The sequence below is a fragment of the Papilio machaon genome, chromosome 12 (assembly GCF_912999745.1).
Source record: "Papilio machaon chromosome 12, ilPapMach1.1, whole genome shotgun sequence".
NCBI classification, from domain to species: Eukaryota; Metazoa; Arthropoda; class Insecta; order Lepidoptera; family Papilionidae; genus Papilio; species Papilio machaon.
The window spans coordinates 4,955,568-4,974,275 of NC_059997.1; the positions used below are offsets into that span (position 1 = coordinate 4,955,568).

Sequence of the window (18,708 nt, forward strand, 5' to 3'; positions counted from 1 at the left end):
ATTTTCGTTCTCCAATATCTATGAAGAAGGGAAGAGGTCTTGTGATAGTATGCTTCTATGTAGTTAGTTAAAAAATATAAGTTGCCAAAGATATCTTTTCAATTAATACAATAAGGATAAAATATACTAGCGTAATATAGTAATGGGTTTAAACAGCTAAAGATAGGCTATTCTTAATTCGTACTAAAATTTACTCCAGAGACTTTGATCCTGAGTTCGATTCCCAATCTATACTAATATAATAAAACATATTATACACACAGGTCTTTAGAACGCAGAATCGTAGCAATCTCAGCCTATATTTACAACACGTTTTAGGCTATATATTTAAACTTAGGGGTTAGTAAATTGAAAAAAATAGTTATGCGAGAAAGAGACACAAAATTGCAAACCAATAGCAGCAAAGATGATGGTTGCCATGGTAACGGCAATTCTCAGCCAATGGCCACGAAGTACTTCGCTTCGTTGTCATTTGCAATTGAAAGTTTTACGCAATGTAAACAATAAAACAGTTTTTCTGTGTAACAAAATGAACCTAATTTCATGCGGCTGAAGTCGCACGGGAAAACCTAGTTTTTTATAAGGGAATAAATATTAACCTAGCCGAAAATACATAAATTGTGTCGTGATAATTTCCCCTATGAAAAACTTGATTACACAATAAAATTAATAGAACAATGATCGAGTAGAATTTTATGTAGCATGTCTTTTTAAAAGTGTAAATGCAAAAATCTAGTTTATGACGTTAAATATTGCTAAAATAATCGTGATGTCTCAATCTCCACAACACGTGAGATGCAGCCACAGAAAAAAAATCAAAAACGTAAGTATTAGCTGGCGTCTACCACTGTATAATACACATTGACCGTGGTAGACGGCTAATTTATGCAACAGATGTTATTGCTCACGACATCGAGTGTGCCGGAGGCCTAATTTTAATCCTCTTTCCCTTCCCTGGGAAGTGGATGAGGATTTGACGGAGGTGGGAATGCATAGGAAGATTGATATAAGAAAAGACAATACCCATTTATTAAGGCTTTATTAAGCTAAAATGACAAGTAAATGACGCAACATGTCATTCTGGCGGTGGCCACCTCTCTCTAGCCTAAATGTCAAAAGGGAAATATTCTCTTACTTTGATTTCCTCTGTTGATCAGAGGTAGGTAATGCATCTGAAATAAGATATATCTGTGGGCAGCGTTCGCTTCGCCGAATTCTGGCCGCTCGCTCGTTTGCCTCCTTATGATATAAAAAAAATACATTTATACATGAGACATACATAAACTGCATCCTAAGTTGATTTCCAACTGAAATAAATTATTGTATTGTATTATGTGTATCACTTACCTTCAAGTTATAACTCATATCATATTGGATTTTAATAAGGTGAAAGATGGGCTTTACACACACTAGCTGGATATATTAAGTAAAAACCTTTCAACGATTGATCCCAAGCCTAAGCAATGACAAACAGATTCTTTATACTCTTTATACTGATGTAAACGGCTAAAAGACTTTGAATCCAGGTCAGAAACAAATAATAAAAAAAATGTTTGGCGGTTTGGCGCATTTTTCACGTTGCTTAGAAAGTGACAGTTCAGTTTTATTGAAAAGTGTTTACTATATCTATTTTAATATGAAATGCTAAGTGAAGAAACCTTTGATTCAATTCATAATTAAGTACCGTCGCAAATAGTAAGAAGATTAAAAGTGTTTTCCTATTATTGAATAATAATGTTGATATACTTGTCGTGGTAAGTTTGACATTTTTATTTTTTAAATTAATCCTCGACAAAGGAATCTGTATAACTTCAGTACATTCATCGTAAAGTAAACTTCCATAAAGTTTTAATTCCCGATTCAGTTGAGTTATAATTATTTATTTACTTCACTGACTTATTTAATTGAATCTATGATATTTTATTAACATTTAACTTATATATAAAAATAGAACTAAAATTATCTAGTCAATTATAAGGAAAGTGAGAAAGTGAGGATAGTCAAATTTTTTGGCCCAAAAAAAAACCACCTGCGATTGAAATCGAGTTTTCTGTTGCCTGTTGGTTGCTTATTGCAATCATAGATGCTCCGTGGCTCCGTGGTTGTGCGTGTTTGCAATGATTTTGATTTTTGACAATTTTTAACACTTGCTTGTCACTTGTCAGTTGTCAATTGTCAGTTGTCAATTGTCAGAATCGGAAACAGAAACACTTGCTTGCAGAACTGTGCAGAACTTGCATTACAGAATGCAGTTAGATTTACAGTAAAGGTTAAGAATAAGGCAATAAAATAAAGATCTAGGTTCATTTGAATAACTGCAAGCATTGCTATTTTGTTATACATCGTCAAAACAAATATCCCTCTTAATAAAAAGTGGTCAGTGACGGAAAATATTGTGAAAGATGTTAAAATTGTAAAAAGAAAGAAATAGTTTCGGGTAAGTTATATTTCTATAGTATATTGAATTTGTAAAATTAAATAATTGTTTTATTTGAAACTATTTCCAACTTAAAATTTTTGTATTTAACGTTGCAGCCATGGGACCACCAAAGAAATTTAAAAAATATGATTCAAAACCCAGCAGTGAAAGATCAGGTATATCAAGATTATTTTTTTTTTATTTAAACCTCCTACAACAACAACAACTTAAACCTACTCTTACTCTTTTAGAACTCATATTTATGTAGGTTGCTCCCTAGCCTTGAATTTTACAGTTGAGTAAATAGGTGTTTATGTGAAACCAATAAAGTTGTACTTTTACAATCAGGAAAGAAAAAGAAGGTGGAAGAGGATATTACAATAGACTTGGTAGAGGATGATAATACAGATAATGTGGGAGTTCCTGTTGCTGCAACACAGGATGCCGAGAAGAATGACCAGGTTCCCGAAGATGAGTTTGGTGCAAAAGATTACAGGTAAGATATCTGTAATTTCAAACTAGTAACAAAAATTTTGGTAAATTACTAATTACTTATTGTAGGTAATTTCTAATCTAAGGTAATACAATAAACAGGTTGTCTATCAACAATGTAATGTCTAACAAGATATGAGAAAACAGACAACATCAATTAATGGAGGATCATAAAACTTTATAAATTGGTATAAAGGTCAATTTGTAGTAATGTGAAATTTCTTATTATGTAGGAATCAGATGACATTAAAACCAGACAACACCAGTCGTCCTCTCTGGGTCGCCCCAAATGGCCACATATTTCTGGAAGCCTTTTCACCAGTTTATAAACATGCACATGATTTCTTGATTGCTATTGCAGAACCTGTTTGCAGGTATGTATCCACCACTATATTTGTTATGACTCCCAATGTATCATGATGTATACTAAGATGTGTTTAAACAATAATTTAACCAATCTCAGAATATGTAGAAATTGGTTAATTTTTCAAATACCTGCAGTACAATTATATCATGCTTTCAGACCTCAACACATACATGAGTACAAATTAACGGCCTACAGTTTGTATGCTGCAGTGTCAGTGGGCTTGCAAACTACGGACATTATTGAGTACCTGCAGAGACTGAGCAAATGTTCTGTTCCCGCGGGCATCATTGAGTTTATTCAGCTTTGCACATTATCATATGGAAAAGTTAAACTTGTATTGAAGCACAATAGGTTAGTTTTTTGATTTAATTTACTATCTACCTCGTCTTGAGGTAGTTTAGTGATTTGATGATGTCTTATAATAGCGCTAATATTGTCAATATTGTTTTTTATTTATATTTGCAGGTATTTAGTAGAGAGTAAGCATGTGGAGGTGCTGCAGAAACTGCTGAAGGACCCGGTGATCCAGCAATGCCGTCTGCGACGCGACGGCGACGACGACCTGTTCGCCTCTGCTGTGCCCAACAAGCCCTCCACCACAACAGCTTCTAAGTCCGGTTAGTATTCTTATGTAAATTACAAATTATATTTACATATTTCAGTTTGTCCATGGATTTTTTTTAAAGTATTAGTGTCCACATTAATGATGCAAACATGTCTGTTTTTAGTAAGTCTATGATTGCAGCCTTATAAAGTAAATTTCTTTAGTTAGGTTATTATAATTTCCCATATCCATTTAATATAGACCTAGTAAAGTATGCAAAGTGTAAATCGTAAACAGAGCATGATCACAATTAAGTTTTTGTCAGTGTATCAATACGCATTTGCTGAATAGATATTTACTCATTGACATGTAATAAGTATCAGGATTGTGAAGTAAATTGTCAACAAGAACATCCTGTAGATATATTTTGAACTTTGATGAACCTGAATATGAAAAATGTAATGACTTAATATTCAATATTAAATACATGACAGCAGAAAAAGTATGAAAAAATCTCATTAAAAAAAAATTACAATATATTTTAATTACTAGAGTTGTGAAATGTGCATTAAAAGATGTAGTGAATGTTATGATTTTGTTGTTTGCAGTGGAAGAGAAACCACTTACAAATGACACAGTGCCGGAAGACATCAGCCAGTTCTACCAGCAGCTGGACAAAGACGACGAGGAGGATGAGGCCACCGACTTGGCGACCAACACCGCAGTCGCCTTTGAAGTGGATCCCGATAAAATTGAGGTACCTGCATATGTTGAGATGAATTATGAAGGTGTAGTTAAACCAAACATATATATTTTCAGCTCATTTTACTATCACTTCTACTAGTTAATATTTTTAATCTATATGCATATTTAATTTTTTTTTATATAACAAATCACAAATGCTTAGTTCTCTTAGTAGAATACATATAGCAATAGACTCTCCTGTTAAATTGATGATTGCATCAATTTGACAGTAGAGCCTATTGAAGCTGGGCATTTGACTACAGTACTTATGAGTTGGTTAATGGTTTTGTAAACAAGCTCTTATTAGGGAGGGATATGTCATACTTTTACGGATCAATCCCTTGTTATACGATGTACTAGTTGTCGCCCGCGACTCGTCCACGCGGAATTAAATTTAATATGTAATTGTAAAGGATGGCGGCGATGCAGCAGAAATGAAACACAGGTTTTCAAACATGGGTGCGCACAGTACGTTCGACGGACGACATTCGACTGCAAAAGTGCCGTCCACCCTCCAAAATCATTTTATTTTTTATATTTAAAAACTACTAAATATTTTTACATCTACCTTGGTAGGTTACAGATAACAAATAGTATTTATGGAATTAATGTAGTAGAATACAACAAAGAAATTAAACAAAATTATATGTTACAATATCAGTAAGGTTAAATCACAAATAAAAACATTATGACGGCTTTTAAGTTCTATCGTCAACACCGCCCCCTAGTGCTGACTCCTCAGCACTACAAACCTATACCTCAAGCAATGCTACTCTAGTTACTGGACGCTTTAAAACGCCCGTGCGCGTTTGCACATCAACGCAACGCACTCTGCCGTCCTCTCCGGCATGGGCCGCACTCACTACGCCATGCTTCCACGAACCGCGTTCTAACTGAGGGTCGACAATCAATACGTAATCACCTACTGATAATGCTTTTGCCTCGTCATTCCATTTTTGCCTAGGTAACAATGTTGGGAGATATTCTTTTAACCAACGACTCCAAAACAAATCTGTGAGCCTCTGTGCTACTCGCCAACGCTTGCCTAAATTACAAAGGTCACCGTTATCGTACTTACCGTAAGGAGTTCCACTCGAGGAGGTACCTATTAGAAAATGGTTAGGTGTTAAAGCCTCTGGGTAATTAGGATCAGTAGAAACATGAGTGATGGGTCGGCTATTGATTAAAGCTTCCACTTCGCACATCAGAGTAGACAAAGTATCGAAATGTGGTGCTCGTTCCTTAAGTACGACCTTTAATGCCGTTTTGACAGAGCGCACCAATCGCTCCCAGGCGCCACCCATTTCTGGAGCACCTGGAGGAATAAAACGCCATTCTATGCCTCTTACCAAACCGTCGTCCTGTAGGCGTTCAAAATTCAGCTCCTGGAGACTGCGCTTAAGCTCGGCATCTGCACCTCTAAAGTTGGTTCCATTATCAGAGTATAAAATCTCTGGGGCGTCCTCACGCGTGGCAACATCTGCTACGTTCAAGCCTGTTGGTACGTACCTCCATTCCATGACGCGAGTCAATTCGTCTATCTCGCCCAACCTATGGGCGACGTACGGTTTGAACGTACGTGGATCGCTTCGAATCCATTGCAATACAGTTTTAGAATCTGTCCAAAAATACCGTCTAGTCGGTGTGATGTCGGTGTGCTCCGTCCGGACCGTGCTCGCCAAACGTGCAGCTAGCAGTGCTGCTTGAAGTTCCAACCGGGGTACGGACACCGGTCGTAACGGGCTCACCCGACTTTTGCTAGTGACAAAACAAATGAACACCTTACCATCCGTGCGAATAAATCGCCAATAAACAACAGCTGCGTATGCCTTCAAGGAGGCATCGCAAAATATATGCATCTCGGTGTTGATTATTCGTTCAGGATCATCTGAATTTGTTTGGGGATAACAATCAGTCCACAAACCTGTGTTGTTGTACCAACGCGGGATACGAAGTTGTGCTAATAATTTTAAATCGTTAAGCCATTTTAAAAAACATTCATAATCTTTTAAGTGGATAGGGCAATTCCAGCTCACTCCACTCCTATGTACATTTTGTAAAATTATTTTACCCTTTATAGTTATAGGCGTTATAAAACCTTGCATATCATATACAGACATAATTAAACTTAACATCTTAGCTTTGGTTGGTAGTTCACTACCATTAAGTACATTATCCGATAAGCGGTTAAATGAAATGTTAAATAAAAATGTGTCATCTGAGGGATGCCACATCAAACCTAATGTGCGCTCGACTACATTTGCAGTTCCGTCTTTAAGTTGTATAGCGCTGCTACATAATGACTCATTGGGTAAACAATCTATTACCTGTTTACTGTTGCTCGTCCAACTTCGCATGTTAAAGCCGGCGTGCCCGTGAATTTCAGTAATAGTTTTTATTAATTTAATTGCTTCCTCTACAGAAGTCGTCGAATATAAACAATCGTCCATGTAATGATCATTTAAAATAACTCTAACGGCCTCTGGATGTAAATCTTCGTACATGGATGCATTTTTATTTTTGACATATTGAGCTATAAAAGGTGAGCACGTTGCGCCAAATATTAGACACTGCATAATGCATACCTTGATCGGAGCGTCGTCACCAGCAGCGGGATCCTTCCATTAAAAACGAAAGACATGTTGATTATCAGGGCTTATCTTTATACGTAAAAACATATCCTTTATGTCACCCATGATAACCACTGGATGAGTGCGGAACCGTAACATTATTCCAAACAAAGAATTATATAAGTCAGGACCTGTTAATAAAAAATCATTAAGACATAAACCACTGACCTTAGCTGCTGCGTCGAACACTAGTCGCAACTTCCCAGGCTTGTTAGGGTTCTGTACGCCAAAGTGTGGTAAATACCATACATGACTCGATGACTGCTCGCTGCTCTTAATTTCCCTCGCATAACCTTCGTCGAACAATTTTTTATTTCTCTGCTGTACCTGTTAGCATAATCCCTATTGTTGTTAAATTTTTTGTTTAATGAAATCATTCGAGACAAAGCATTATCGTAGGAATCAGGCATAGTAAATTCGTCACTCTTAAATGGTAAACAAACTTCATATTGTTCATTTACTTTACGAAAAGATTTATCTAAAATGTCAACCGCACGAATGTGAGCTTTATTCTCACGACGTAACGGCGATATTCCAATCGAATCTATAGCGAAAGAATTTGTTATTAACTCATTAAGCTTCTCGCCGTCCGAGTGAGCGAGATGGAAGATACTACGCGCGGAGGGAGTGTGAGTGCGACCGCTGTAGCCGTGAATAGACCAACCTAACCTGCATCTAGTAGCATAAGGTTCATTTTTGCTCCCACGAATTATTTGTAAAGGTGCAATAATATGATAATTATCTTCGCCTATTAACAATTTTGGAATTACATTTTCTTTACAAACATAACCCTTTATACATGTTAAATGTTTACAATTAATGTTATTTATAACAGACAAATTTTGCATAGGTAAATTGAGCTTTGAAACTTTGCGAAATTGAATTTTACAATTATAAATATTATTACTATCGGTACTGCTAATGTCCACCGTAACCTTAGGCGTGTCCGCCTGATACACTTCTATACCGAACGCGTCGACGAATCTTACCGCACTAGATTCGCTAGCCACTAGGCCTAACTGGTCGGCTAAGTTCGCGTCTATCACTGACACCGAGGCACCATCGTCCAGTAAGGCATGCGATATAAGTTCAACTCCGGACGGACCGCGTAATTTCACTCTCACCACTTTTAACAACACTTCGTCGCGCGGAGCACTGGAACCAGCGGCTAGATGGGCCACCGTGCCCACCGCGGCGGGCGGCGGCGACTGCGCTGACAGGGACTCCGGCGTCGGCGGCGCGGGCGGTTCGCGCCCACTAGGCGGCGCGGGCGAACGCGAGCGATCAGCGGCTCGCGCGTCGGCCGGCGCGTATACAGCTGCTTTATTAAAATGTAATAAGCGATTATGTTGAAGTCCGCAGTTATCGACGTCGCATGGCGGTGCATTGCATTGCATGGCGGCGGTGTGTCGTCGATGTAAACAAACGAAGCAAAGACCTTGCGATTTTACAAATCTCCATCTGTCCCGCCGTAATGCGCGCCGAAATATTCGACAATCCGTTAATTTATGTACAGATTTATTACAAAATTTGCATATCTCATTGGTGGCGTTATAGTCTGTAGTACTCAAATTAAATACATTGTGTCTTTTTCGTGTCTTGTTTTCTGTCTGTTGACTATTATAATTATCCAATGGAATAGTTCCCACGCTTAGTAATATCTGCGATTCTTGTTTTAAAAATTCGGCTAATAATGTAAGCTTAGGTAAATTATCTAAGCGTTTACTGTAAGCATAGTCTGTCCATTTACTAAGCAGAGTGCTAGGCAATTTAAATATAACTGCATTTATTAACTCTGGACTTCTAAGATATTCTTCCTTATTTAATGCTCGTAATGTGGCAACTGAATTAATTATTTTAGTGGAAAATTCTACTAAGTTGCTTTGATAAAATAAGGGCAAAGGTGGTAGCTTCTTTAGCTGTGTTGTGATTGTGTGTACAATAAAATCAGAGCGTCCAAACCTCAGTTCCAGTGTGTCCATCACCTGCGAGGGCACCGTGTTGCCGATGAGCAGGTCTGCCACCGCCTCCTTGGCTGCGCCGCGAAGCGATCTTCTTAGCCGCCACAAGTTTTCACTGTCACTAAATTTACATATTTTCGTGGACTCCTCGTAAGCATTTTTGAAGTGGAGCCACTCAACATAGTCACCGTGAAATTCGGGAAGATCTCGTGGGGTGGCGAGGCGGCTTAAGAGCCTGTCCTCTCGCTGTGAACTCGTTTGGGTCATCATCTCCTTCAGTACATGTGCCAGTTGTTGGACGTCAGATGTAGCCTCCCGTGAAGGCTGATCGGTGGTCAGGAACGTCGGATAGGTCCGAGCACGTGGCTCGAGGGCTGCACAAGGTTCCCCTTGGCTACGGTCCAACCATTCCCTTACACTTTCTCTCGTACGTTCGTCTGCAACAAACCGACTTTCGGTGACGTCATCAGCCACCTCCTCCTCTTCCAACTGTGCTAGATCTGCCTCCAGCTGTTTTTCTATGAGCTGCATTCTTATCTCGGCCTTCGCCTGTTCAGCTTTTAGTTCCAATTGCTTCCGTCTAGCGATAGACGAAGATGAACACGATCTCCTTGCTGTTGCCGACCTGAACGTGTTTGCGCTGGGTGGCCTCTTCGGTGTCTCCTCCTTGGCAGCCTGGGTTCCTCGCGAAATTATATCATCGGCTCCACGAGAAGGCTGATGTGCTGCCTCCGGGGCAGGGTCCGAAGCAGACGCTTGGTGCTGCCGCCGCGTAGTTGGCATCATTTACCGTTTTATCCACGCGAAATTAATAAACAATGAGCTCCACGGGAATCAACCAGTTCAAGATGCGGCTCGAAGTGACCAAAATTGTAAAGGATGGCGGCGATGCAGCAGAAATGAAACACAGGTTTTCAAACATGGGTGCGCACAGTACGTTCGACGGACGACATTCGACTGCAAAAGTGCCGTCCACCCTCCAAAATCATTTTATTTTTTATATTTAAAAACTACTAAATATTTTTACATCTACCTTGGTAGGTTACAGATAACAAATAGTATTTATGGAATTAATGTAGTAGAATACAACAAAGAAATTAAACAAAATTATATGTTACAATATCAGTAAGGTTAAATCACAAATAAAAACATTATGACGGCTTTTAAGTTCTATCGTCAACAGTAATCTATGTGTTTTTCAAGACTACGTCCTAAATCTGTGCCAAATTTCATCAAGATTCGTTTCGGAGATACCTTCTAACAAAGATCCATCTATTGCATTTATAATATTACTAAGATTAGCTTATTGTTTGTTTGCAGGTGATACAAAAGCGTTGCATAGAGCTGGAGCACCCTCTGCTGGCTGAGTACGACTTCCGCAACGACAGCGTGAACCCCGACATCAACATCGACCTGAAGCCCACCGCCGTGCTTCGCCCCTACCAGGAGAAGAGTCTGCGCAAGATGTTTGGCAACGGACGAGCTAGGTATACATATGTTCATACTTCAAACAAGATGAAACTTGAAATGAGACTGAAGATTACAATATGGAAAGATAGATTAAGTACTTTAATTAGAAATAAAGAAATAAGAGATAATTTTGTAGAGTATTGTGAGTCAGTAGCGCAGTCTGTGACATAGCTTTAAATTTTTATTTTATGAACGAATAGTTTGTTATTTTGTAAATTTTAATTTTTATTTTTTAAATTGATCTCACATGTTGGGTGTAAACGATAGCGCCGTATATAAAAAAAACTAAAGTAAACCTGTGTTGAAGTATTGAGTGTGCGCGTGCGCAGGTCCGGTGTGATAGTGTTGCCATGCGGCGCGGGCAAGTCTCTGGTGGGTGTGACGGCGGTGTGCACGGTGCGCAAGCGCGCGCTCGTCCTCTGCAACTCGGGCGTCTCCGTCGAGCAGTGGAAGCAGCAGTTCAAGTGCTGGTCCACCGCAGACGACAGCATGATCTGCAGGTATCCTCACCATCACTCTCAACTCCGTACTAGAAATTACTTCTTTGGTCATCTTATTGGTGTTTCTGTGTAACCCACACTTGTAACTGTGTCATAGATTGAATGCTATATTTAGAAGTTAACAAAGCGTTTAGCTTTTTGATGATGTCTTTCATTATAAAAACATGGCAATCTGTTTAGATTCACATCGGAGGCGAAGGACAAGCCGATGGGTGCGGGCATCCTGATCACAACGTACAACATGATAACGCACGGCCAGCGGCGCTCGTGGGAGGCGGAGCAGACGATGAAGTGGCTTCAGGCGCAGGAGTGGGGTCTGGTGGTGCTGGACGAGGTGCACACCATCCCCGCCAAGATGTTCCGTCGCGTGCTCACCATCGTACACTCCCACGCCAAGCTCGGTGAGACAAACCCGCACACATAGTATCCGCCATTTGATTTGTTTAATCACTGCCGGTCCCTCTATGTGAGTAGCGTGATGGTGCATTAACGATGTAAGATTGTCAGGTCTAACGGCGACGTTGCTGCGCGAGGACGACAAGATCGCAGACCTGAACTTCCTGATCGGGCCGAAGCTGTACGAGGCCAACTGGCTGGAGCTGCAGGCGGCGGGCTACATCGCGCGCGTGCAGTGCGCAGAGGTCTGGTGCCCCATGACGCCAGAGTTCTACCGCGAGTACCTCATACAGAAGTCGGTCTCCTCTACTTCTCTGTTTCTCTCACTCTGTGACTATTTTTTACTGTTGCCAATTGCTAACCTAGTTCATTTTGCAAAAAATATTTTCAGAATAAACAAGAAGATGTTACTGTACGTAATGAACCCGTCAAAGTTCCGGGCGTGCCAGTTTTTGGTGAAGTACCACGAGAAGCGCGGCGACAAGACGATCGTGTTCTCGGACAATGTGTTCGCGCTGCGCCATTACGCCGTCAAGATGAACAAGCCGTACATCTACGGGCCGACGTCGCAGAGCGAGCGGATACAGATCCTGCAGAACTTCAAGTTCAACCCCAAAGTTAACACGATCTTCGTGAGCAAAGTCGCCGACACCAGCTTCGACCTGCCGGAGGCCAACGTGCTCATACAGATCTCCTCACACGGCGGCTCTCGCCGGCAGGAGGCGCAGAGATTGGGTACGCCCCTTTTTATACAACTAGAAACACTCCCCGACTTAACTCGAGACAGAGAAAAAAATCTATTCTCAAGTTTATTTGTTTGTTTTTTAATGTATTCAGTAGATATCTAATGGAAGCAAAAAAAAAAAAATTTTCTTCGATTTATTGTAAAATAAAAGATAAGTAAGTATAATAGTGTGTTGCAGGTCGTATTCTACGCGCAAAGAAGGGCGCGCTGGCGGAGGAGTACAACGCGTTCTTCTACACGCTGGTGTCACAGGACACGCTGGAGATGGCCTACAGCCGCAAGAGACAGCGCTTCCTCGTCAACCAGGGATACAGCTACAAGGTCACCATCACTACTGCAATATCACTTTATATCTACCTACTAACTCTAGGTGTCTTACAATATCATTTGATACTTGTTTTATGTATAACATTGTAATATTGGTTGCCCAGGTCATAACGGAGTTAAAGGGCATGGACACGGAACCTGAACTGTTCTACGGCACGCGGGAGGAGCAGGGCATGTTGCTGCAGCAGGTCAGACTTCACAATACCCATATTCCATTAAGAATTAATGTTTCGTCGAAAAAGTCAATTATTTTGTGTTTCATAGATACATAGATGAATATTTTGTTGTTCACATTACAACAAACAACTAAAGCTACGAAGGAAGACGACTATAGTCCAGGGAACAGCAACTAGGAACACATTTGTAAATAATAAAAATTGGACAACATGAACTAAATTTTCCACTGGAAGACAATCTAGAGAGAAATAACCATAGACAGTACCAGTTACAGTGATGATCAAAAATCTATTTTGACTTTAAGTTTGTGTCTACTGTTTGTTTTATGATTTGTGTTTTATAATTTATTTTAATAAGTAGGGAAAAGGCCAGGGAGATGATGATGATTTTGTTATTCACATTACAACAAACAATTAACTAAAACCAGAGCTGGGCATTAACTCGTTAATCCGTTAATCGTTAATTAACGAAGTTAACATTTTGCTTAACGGATTAACTTTTAAGTTAACTACAAAAAGTGTTAACGCTTTTGTTAACTTCCGTTAAACTCAACTTCCGTTAATAAAAGTCCGTTAATCGTTAAATTAGAAACTTGGAGACGTGCTGTCATTTTGTTTAAATTACGCGCCACGCCACGCTCGTAAGTTCAGCTCTGTTGGGCGACTGTCGGCGACTCAAATGGTGAACGAACGAGTTGATAATTGATATAATATGTAAAGTTCGCGTGCAAGTGTGATGCATCAGAGCGTCCGGGAAAGACGTGACCAACAGTACAAAATCAAAAGAAGGTTCGAAATAGTATATTTCATTACGAGTATGTAATAGCCCACATTCCGAACGCTCTTCGTCCCTGCAATACGCCACTTTTTGAGCAACTGTATTGAAAAACCTTTTTACTGGTGCTTTTTCTTTACCTTTTCCAAACTCGTGCGTTCTCTTTCCCAACTGTCAAAATAATGTCTGTTATAAAGAAAAACCAACTACGAAGATTTTACAAAAAAAAAAACATTGAAGTTTTTATGATTCATGCAACTATTTCTAAAAAGAAGCTCCTAATTTGTTAGAATATAAATTTAATGGTTTGATTCAATGAATTAGAATGGTTAGGTTTCATTTTATTTCATCTCATTAAATTAAATTTTCATTTCATATCAATAAAAATAATCTACTGAAGACTTGGCTGTTTGGGCATAGTTCCCTTTATTCATAAAAACTCTGTGTGTATTCTTTTACGGTTGGCGCCATTTTCCAAATATTTTACTTAGTTGAGTTTATTGTGTTTTTATTATTTTATTTAATTGCTTCATTTTTTCGCAACTGTATCAAAAATAGTTGTTTAGTACACGTGCGGAACTGTCATTACAATTTGTTCCAACTGTCAACTTGTAGACATTTGTCGGAACTCTTTGCAATGACAGGCTCTCCGAACTCGTAATGAAATATACTATAATGCATTCATACTTGTCTCTAATACTAATATGTTATAGAATGTAAGGTCAAATTACTATTTTTAACAAGTATCGCCACATAAGTGTAAAATTAGTATGTATAATTTTGGTATGGTTAACTGTTAACGATTAACTTTAACTTGCGTTAAATTTTCGAGAATTTAACGCTTTATCGCTTAACGAAGTTAATTATTTAATTAACGAATTAACGATTAACGAAGTTAACTTTTCGATTAACTGTGTCCACCTGTGACTAAAACTTAAGACAGCTTCATCGCTATGAAAGATCAGGCAACCCAGTAAGAGAGGAGATTGACATTAAAATGAATGGTAAATATGTGTTTAATGTTGTGTGTGTGTCGCAGGTGTTGGCGGCGTCAGAGAGCGAGTGCGAGGAGGAGCGCGAGGCGGGCGGGGGCGGGGGCGGGGGCGGTGCGGGGGCACGTCGCGGCGCCGGCAGTCTGGCCTCACTCGCCGGCGCTGACGACGCTCTCTACCTCGAGCACCGCAGACAACACAACAAACATCCGCTCTTCAAGAAGTTCCGATATTAACTCTCGCACCATCAATAAATGTACGCATATCACTATTACATTTAACTAACGCAATGCAATTCACTAATATGTTATCGCTGTTAAATGAGAGTAGGGACATTATTCGATGTTCGAGCATAGATACGATGATTTCAACGACCCTCAATTTTCGGTGAGTTATAGGTTATAAGCGTTATTTATATTGAATATTTATTCCTTGTTGTATATTTCCGTTCTTTATAAAATTTGTTTTTTGTTTCAGATATCTCAAATTTATTTACTTGACAACGATAAAAAAGATGATATTTTTCTATAAAAGCATTTCGCATCAATGTTATATCGCCATGTCGCGGTAGAGGCTATCGTTTATTATATTAGGTCCTTACATATGAAATTGGCGTTTTTCGTACTGGCCACTTTAATCACGAATTTCTCCTCTTTGGTAAGGAATTCCAAATTCAAATTTGTACAGCTATAGACTCATGTATTTGTGGTTCGATGACCGTCATTCATTTGTTTTTTTTCTTCTGTTTTTTTCTGTTTGCGTCACTCATTTTACAAAATGGAAAACTTAAAATATCGCATTATTTACGAGTACGAGTTCCGCCGTGGCACTAGTGCTGCGGAAACGACTCGAAGGGTGAACGATGTGTATGGCGGTCGTGTTGCAAAAGAAAACACAGTTCGTTTTTGGTTCCAACGTTTTCGTTCTGGAAATTTCGATCTGCAGAACAAGCCCCGTGGACGGCCTGAGACTCAAGTTGATAATGAAGAGTTGAAGGCTATTGTGGAAGCGGATCCATCGCAAACCACGTCCGAGTTAGCTGCAGGCTGCGATGTTAGTGATAAAACTGTTTTAATTCACTTGAAGCGAATTGGGAAGATTAAAAAGCTTGAAAGGTGGGTACCTCACGAATTGACTGAAGCAAACCGGCAAACGCGCGTTGACTGTTGCGTTACATTACTAAACCGGCACAATAATGAAGGTATTTTAAACTGAATCATTACCTGTGATGAAAAATGGGTTCTTTACGATAATCGGAAGCGCTCAGCGCAATGGTTGGATCCTGGCCAGCCAGCCAAATCCTGCCCCAAGCGAAAATTAACCCCAAAAAAGTTACTTGTAAGCGTTTAGTGGACTAGTGCCGGTATTGTTCATTACAGTTTTCTCAAATCTGGCCAGACTATTACGGCTGATATCTATTGTCAGGAATTGCAAACCATGATGGAAAAGCTAGCGGCTAAACAACCTAGGCTGGTCAATCGCCCCACGCCACTGCTGCTTCACGACAACGCTAGACCACACACTGCGCAACAGACGGCTACTAAATTAGAAGAGCTTCAATTGGAAAGTCTAAGACATCCTCCGTACTCCCCGGACCTTGCTCCAACAGATTACCATTTTTTTCGAAATTTGGATAACTTCTTGCAAGGGAAAAAATTCAACTCCGATGGGGCAGTCCAAATCGCCTTCAAAGATTTTATTGATTCCCGTCCGACTGGTTTTTTTAGTAAAGGGATCAATGAACTACCTATGAGATGGCAAAAGTGCATAGAAAATAATGGTTCATACTTTGATTAATTAAATATATTTTATTAAAAAATATTCGACTTTTTGTTCCTCCCATACAAAACGCCAATTTCATATGTAAGGACCTAATATTTCACCAAAGAATAATATAATTTGATGTATCATGCGATTAAGTAAAATAATGTTCAAGGTGCTAAAGCCTCTCAGAATAAAAATAATAAACTGGAAACGAATTTATAAAAATTCTTTAATATTTACTCGATCGTTGGCAACACTATAGCGATTGTGGCGACACTTCGTCCTGAGATAGTAGCTAGCATAAAACTATGCTAGCTATTGACGACAATTACAATGTGTAAAAATGTAGAAACATTTGTCATAAATACATTAATTATTGAATTACATGTTTTTTAATTTAATTTTTGGTAAGATACGAAGTCCATGTAATTTACGCACTGGTGGCATCTCGTTGTTATGCATTTGTCAAAAATACGAATAGATTTGTTATTTCAAAGGATAGTAGTCAACGCTAGTACATGTTTCAAATATATTAATTGTTACAGTGAATCAGAAAGTGCAAGCGGTGTGCCGGAATGGGCTATCGTGGAGCTTCAGGGGCTGGTACAAATGAAGAAAGAAGCAACAGCGGGACGTACAGTGATCGGTGATCTGCACTACTACCAGAGGAACCGCCATCCAGTGCTGGTGCTCGGACATCACATACTCAATGGCAAAGAAGTTAAATTAGAACAACCGATGGCAGTCATTGAGAAAGTTGATATTGACGGAAAGTTAGAATATAAAATTAAAGCTATCGTCAAAAAGAAGTTACTATTCAAATCCAGACCGAAGCCGATCATATCACATGTATCTGATAAAATTTAATTAAAATTGTTATATTTATGTATTTTATTTTTTGACTCATGTTTATACTGTAATGTGGAAATTGGATGTACATTATTTGACTTACTAACCCTGGAACTTAAACTGTCATGACACGTTATAGTTAAATCAAAGCATTATAATCATGTTTTTTTTTTCAAAGGGAATAAGTGGGAGAAATATGAGAAGAGGCATTAGCAATTTCTTCAATGATCAACCTTATACAGTAAATAAGGGAAATGCGTAAAAATTATAGATTTTTATCAAAGCGCGGTCAAATAAATTTCGAACAATTTTATTAGAAATACATTTATTTAAGTGATATATATTTGGGTATTTACACATTAACACTTATCCCAGACGAACATGAAAAAATAATATCTTCAACGAAGAACAATAATTCCGACCGAACGTATCTTGTATTTATCCAGTTTCATATTTAACAATTCGGTAAATATATAAATCGGTTTTAATATAATTTCTATATTCTTTTAACATCAAAAATATTTAAATTTCAATAAATCCTGTTACATGTTCCATACAATATACTATGATATAACTTATCATTTACAATGATATATTTTTGTTTATGCCTACTCTCTATTCAATAATAAGCATTTCCACGTGATTTTAATTATATAAATCATTCAAACATTAATAAGTATAACTGATAATTTTAAAAACATTTTTAACTTGATTTTCAAAAAGAAAAATTTTTTTAATTGTATTTCAATACGTTTTAATATAAAACAAATGTTCATTTGACTTCAGATTGTTTTGGTAAAATAAAATCATGGGATTTCAATGTTACTTTAGTAAAAATTTTTCCTGGCAACATTGACAAGCGTGTTAGAAAGTACGAATTATTCTAATTATAAGTATATACCTAAAGTACATTATGTCAAGAAATGAAAAAAAAAAGGAACCAAATTTACTTTCCTTCTTCGCCTTTTATTGGCCAAATAAAGTCTGAGTGCCATAAACATAGAGTTTATAAATCACATTATCCTTATATTCTTATAATTTACAAGATTTAATAGATATTGGTTCTTTTAATTAGCATTAAATTGGACCTAAATCATCAAAGTAAACAACTAGAAAATAAAAGTAAATTTCAAACCATGTATTATAATTACGCAAGGCACTTTATTTTTCAAGAAACAAAAAAAGAAATAAATTAATGCTATACTTAAATGTAACTATAGTTAAACAAAATTAATTTTTAAATCTAAGAAAGAAATATAATAATTTGAATGAAGATTTCGTCGAATTCGTACAGAAAAGGAATGGATTGCACTAAACGTAGTTATGCTTCGAGTCCAGTTCATAGACACTCATGTATTTTAAAAGATAAACATTGAATACAGAACTTTGGCTGAATAATATACACTAACATTATTATATTGTTGTATAAACTCATAAACATTAACATCTAAAACAAATAAACAATTTCATCTACAACATAACACAACATAATCTAAGTGTTAAAACTAACTCCCAGTTCAAACATTCAAAACCACTTCCATATTTTTAAGTGTTCTA

General features: G+C 38.1%; 3 protein-coding genes across 3 annotated transcripts; 2 read left to right on the forward strand and 1 right to left on the reverse strand.

Moving 5' to 3' along the window:
• Positions 1 to 1,562: 1,562 nt before the first annotated feature.
• LOC106719085 (chromosome transmission fidelity protein 8 homolog) lies at positions 1,563 to 17,191 on the forward strand. The gene is made up of 2 exons (XM_014513336.2): positions 1,563 to 1,754; positions 16,848 to 17,191. The coding sequence occupies exons 1-2, from the start codon at positions 1,735 to 1,737 to the stop codon at positions 17,167 to 17,169; spliced, it is 342 nt and encodes a 113-aa protein (XP_014368822.2). The 5' UTR covers positions 1,563 to 1,734; the 3' UTR covers positions 17,170 to 17,191.
• LOC106719182 (general transcription and DNA repair factor IIH helicase subunit XPB) lies at positions 2,191 to 16,926 on the forward strand. The gene is made up of 16 exons (XM_014513453.2): positions 2,191 to 2,437; positions 2,536 to 2,595; positions 2,768 to 2,915; positions 3,145 to 3,285; positions 3,435 to 3,629; positions 3,744 to 3,895; positions 4,431 to 4,579; positions 10,478 to 10,644; positions 10,957 to 11,127; positions 11,308 to 11,528; positions 11,635 to 11,818; positions 11,915 to 12,258; positions 12,447 to 12,589; positions 12,700 to 12,783; positions 14,586 to 14,794; positions 16,848 to 16,926. Exons 2-15 carry the CDS (start codon positions 2,538 to 2,540, stop codon positions 14,772 to 14,774), a joined length of 2,346 nt encoding a protein of 781 aa, XP_014368939.2. The 5' UTR covers positions 2,191 to 2,437; positions 2,536 to 2,537; the 3' UTR covers positions 14,775 to 14,794; positions 16,848 to 16,926.
• LOC123721490 lies at positions 5,013 to 6,707 on the reverse strand. Its single transcript, XM_045680305.1, has one exon. The coding sequence runs from the start codon at positions 6,699 to 6,701 to the stop codon at positions 5,319 to 5,321; it is 1,383 nt and encodes a 460-aa protein (XP_045536261.1). The 5' UTR covers positions 6,702 to 6,707; the 3' UTR covers positions 5,013 to 5,318.
• Positions 17,192 to 18,708: the final 1,517 nt, after the last annotated feature.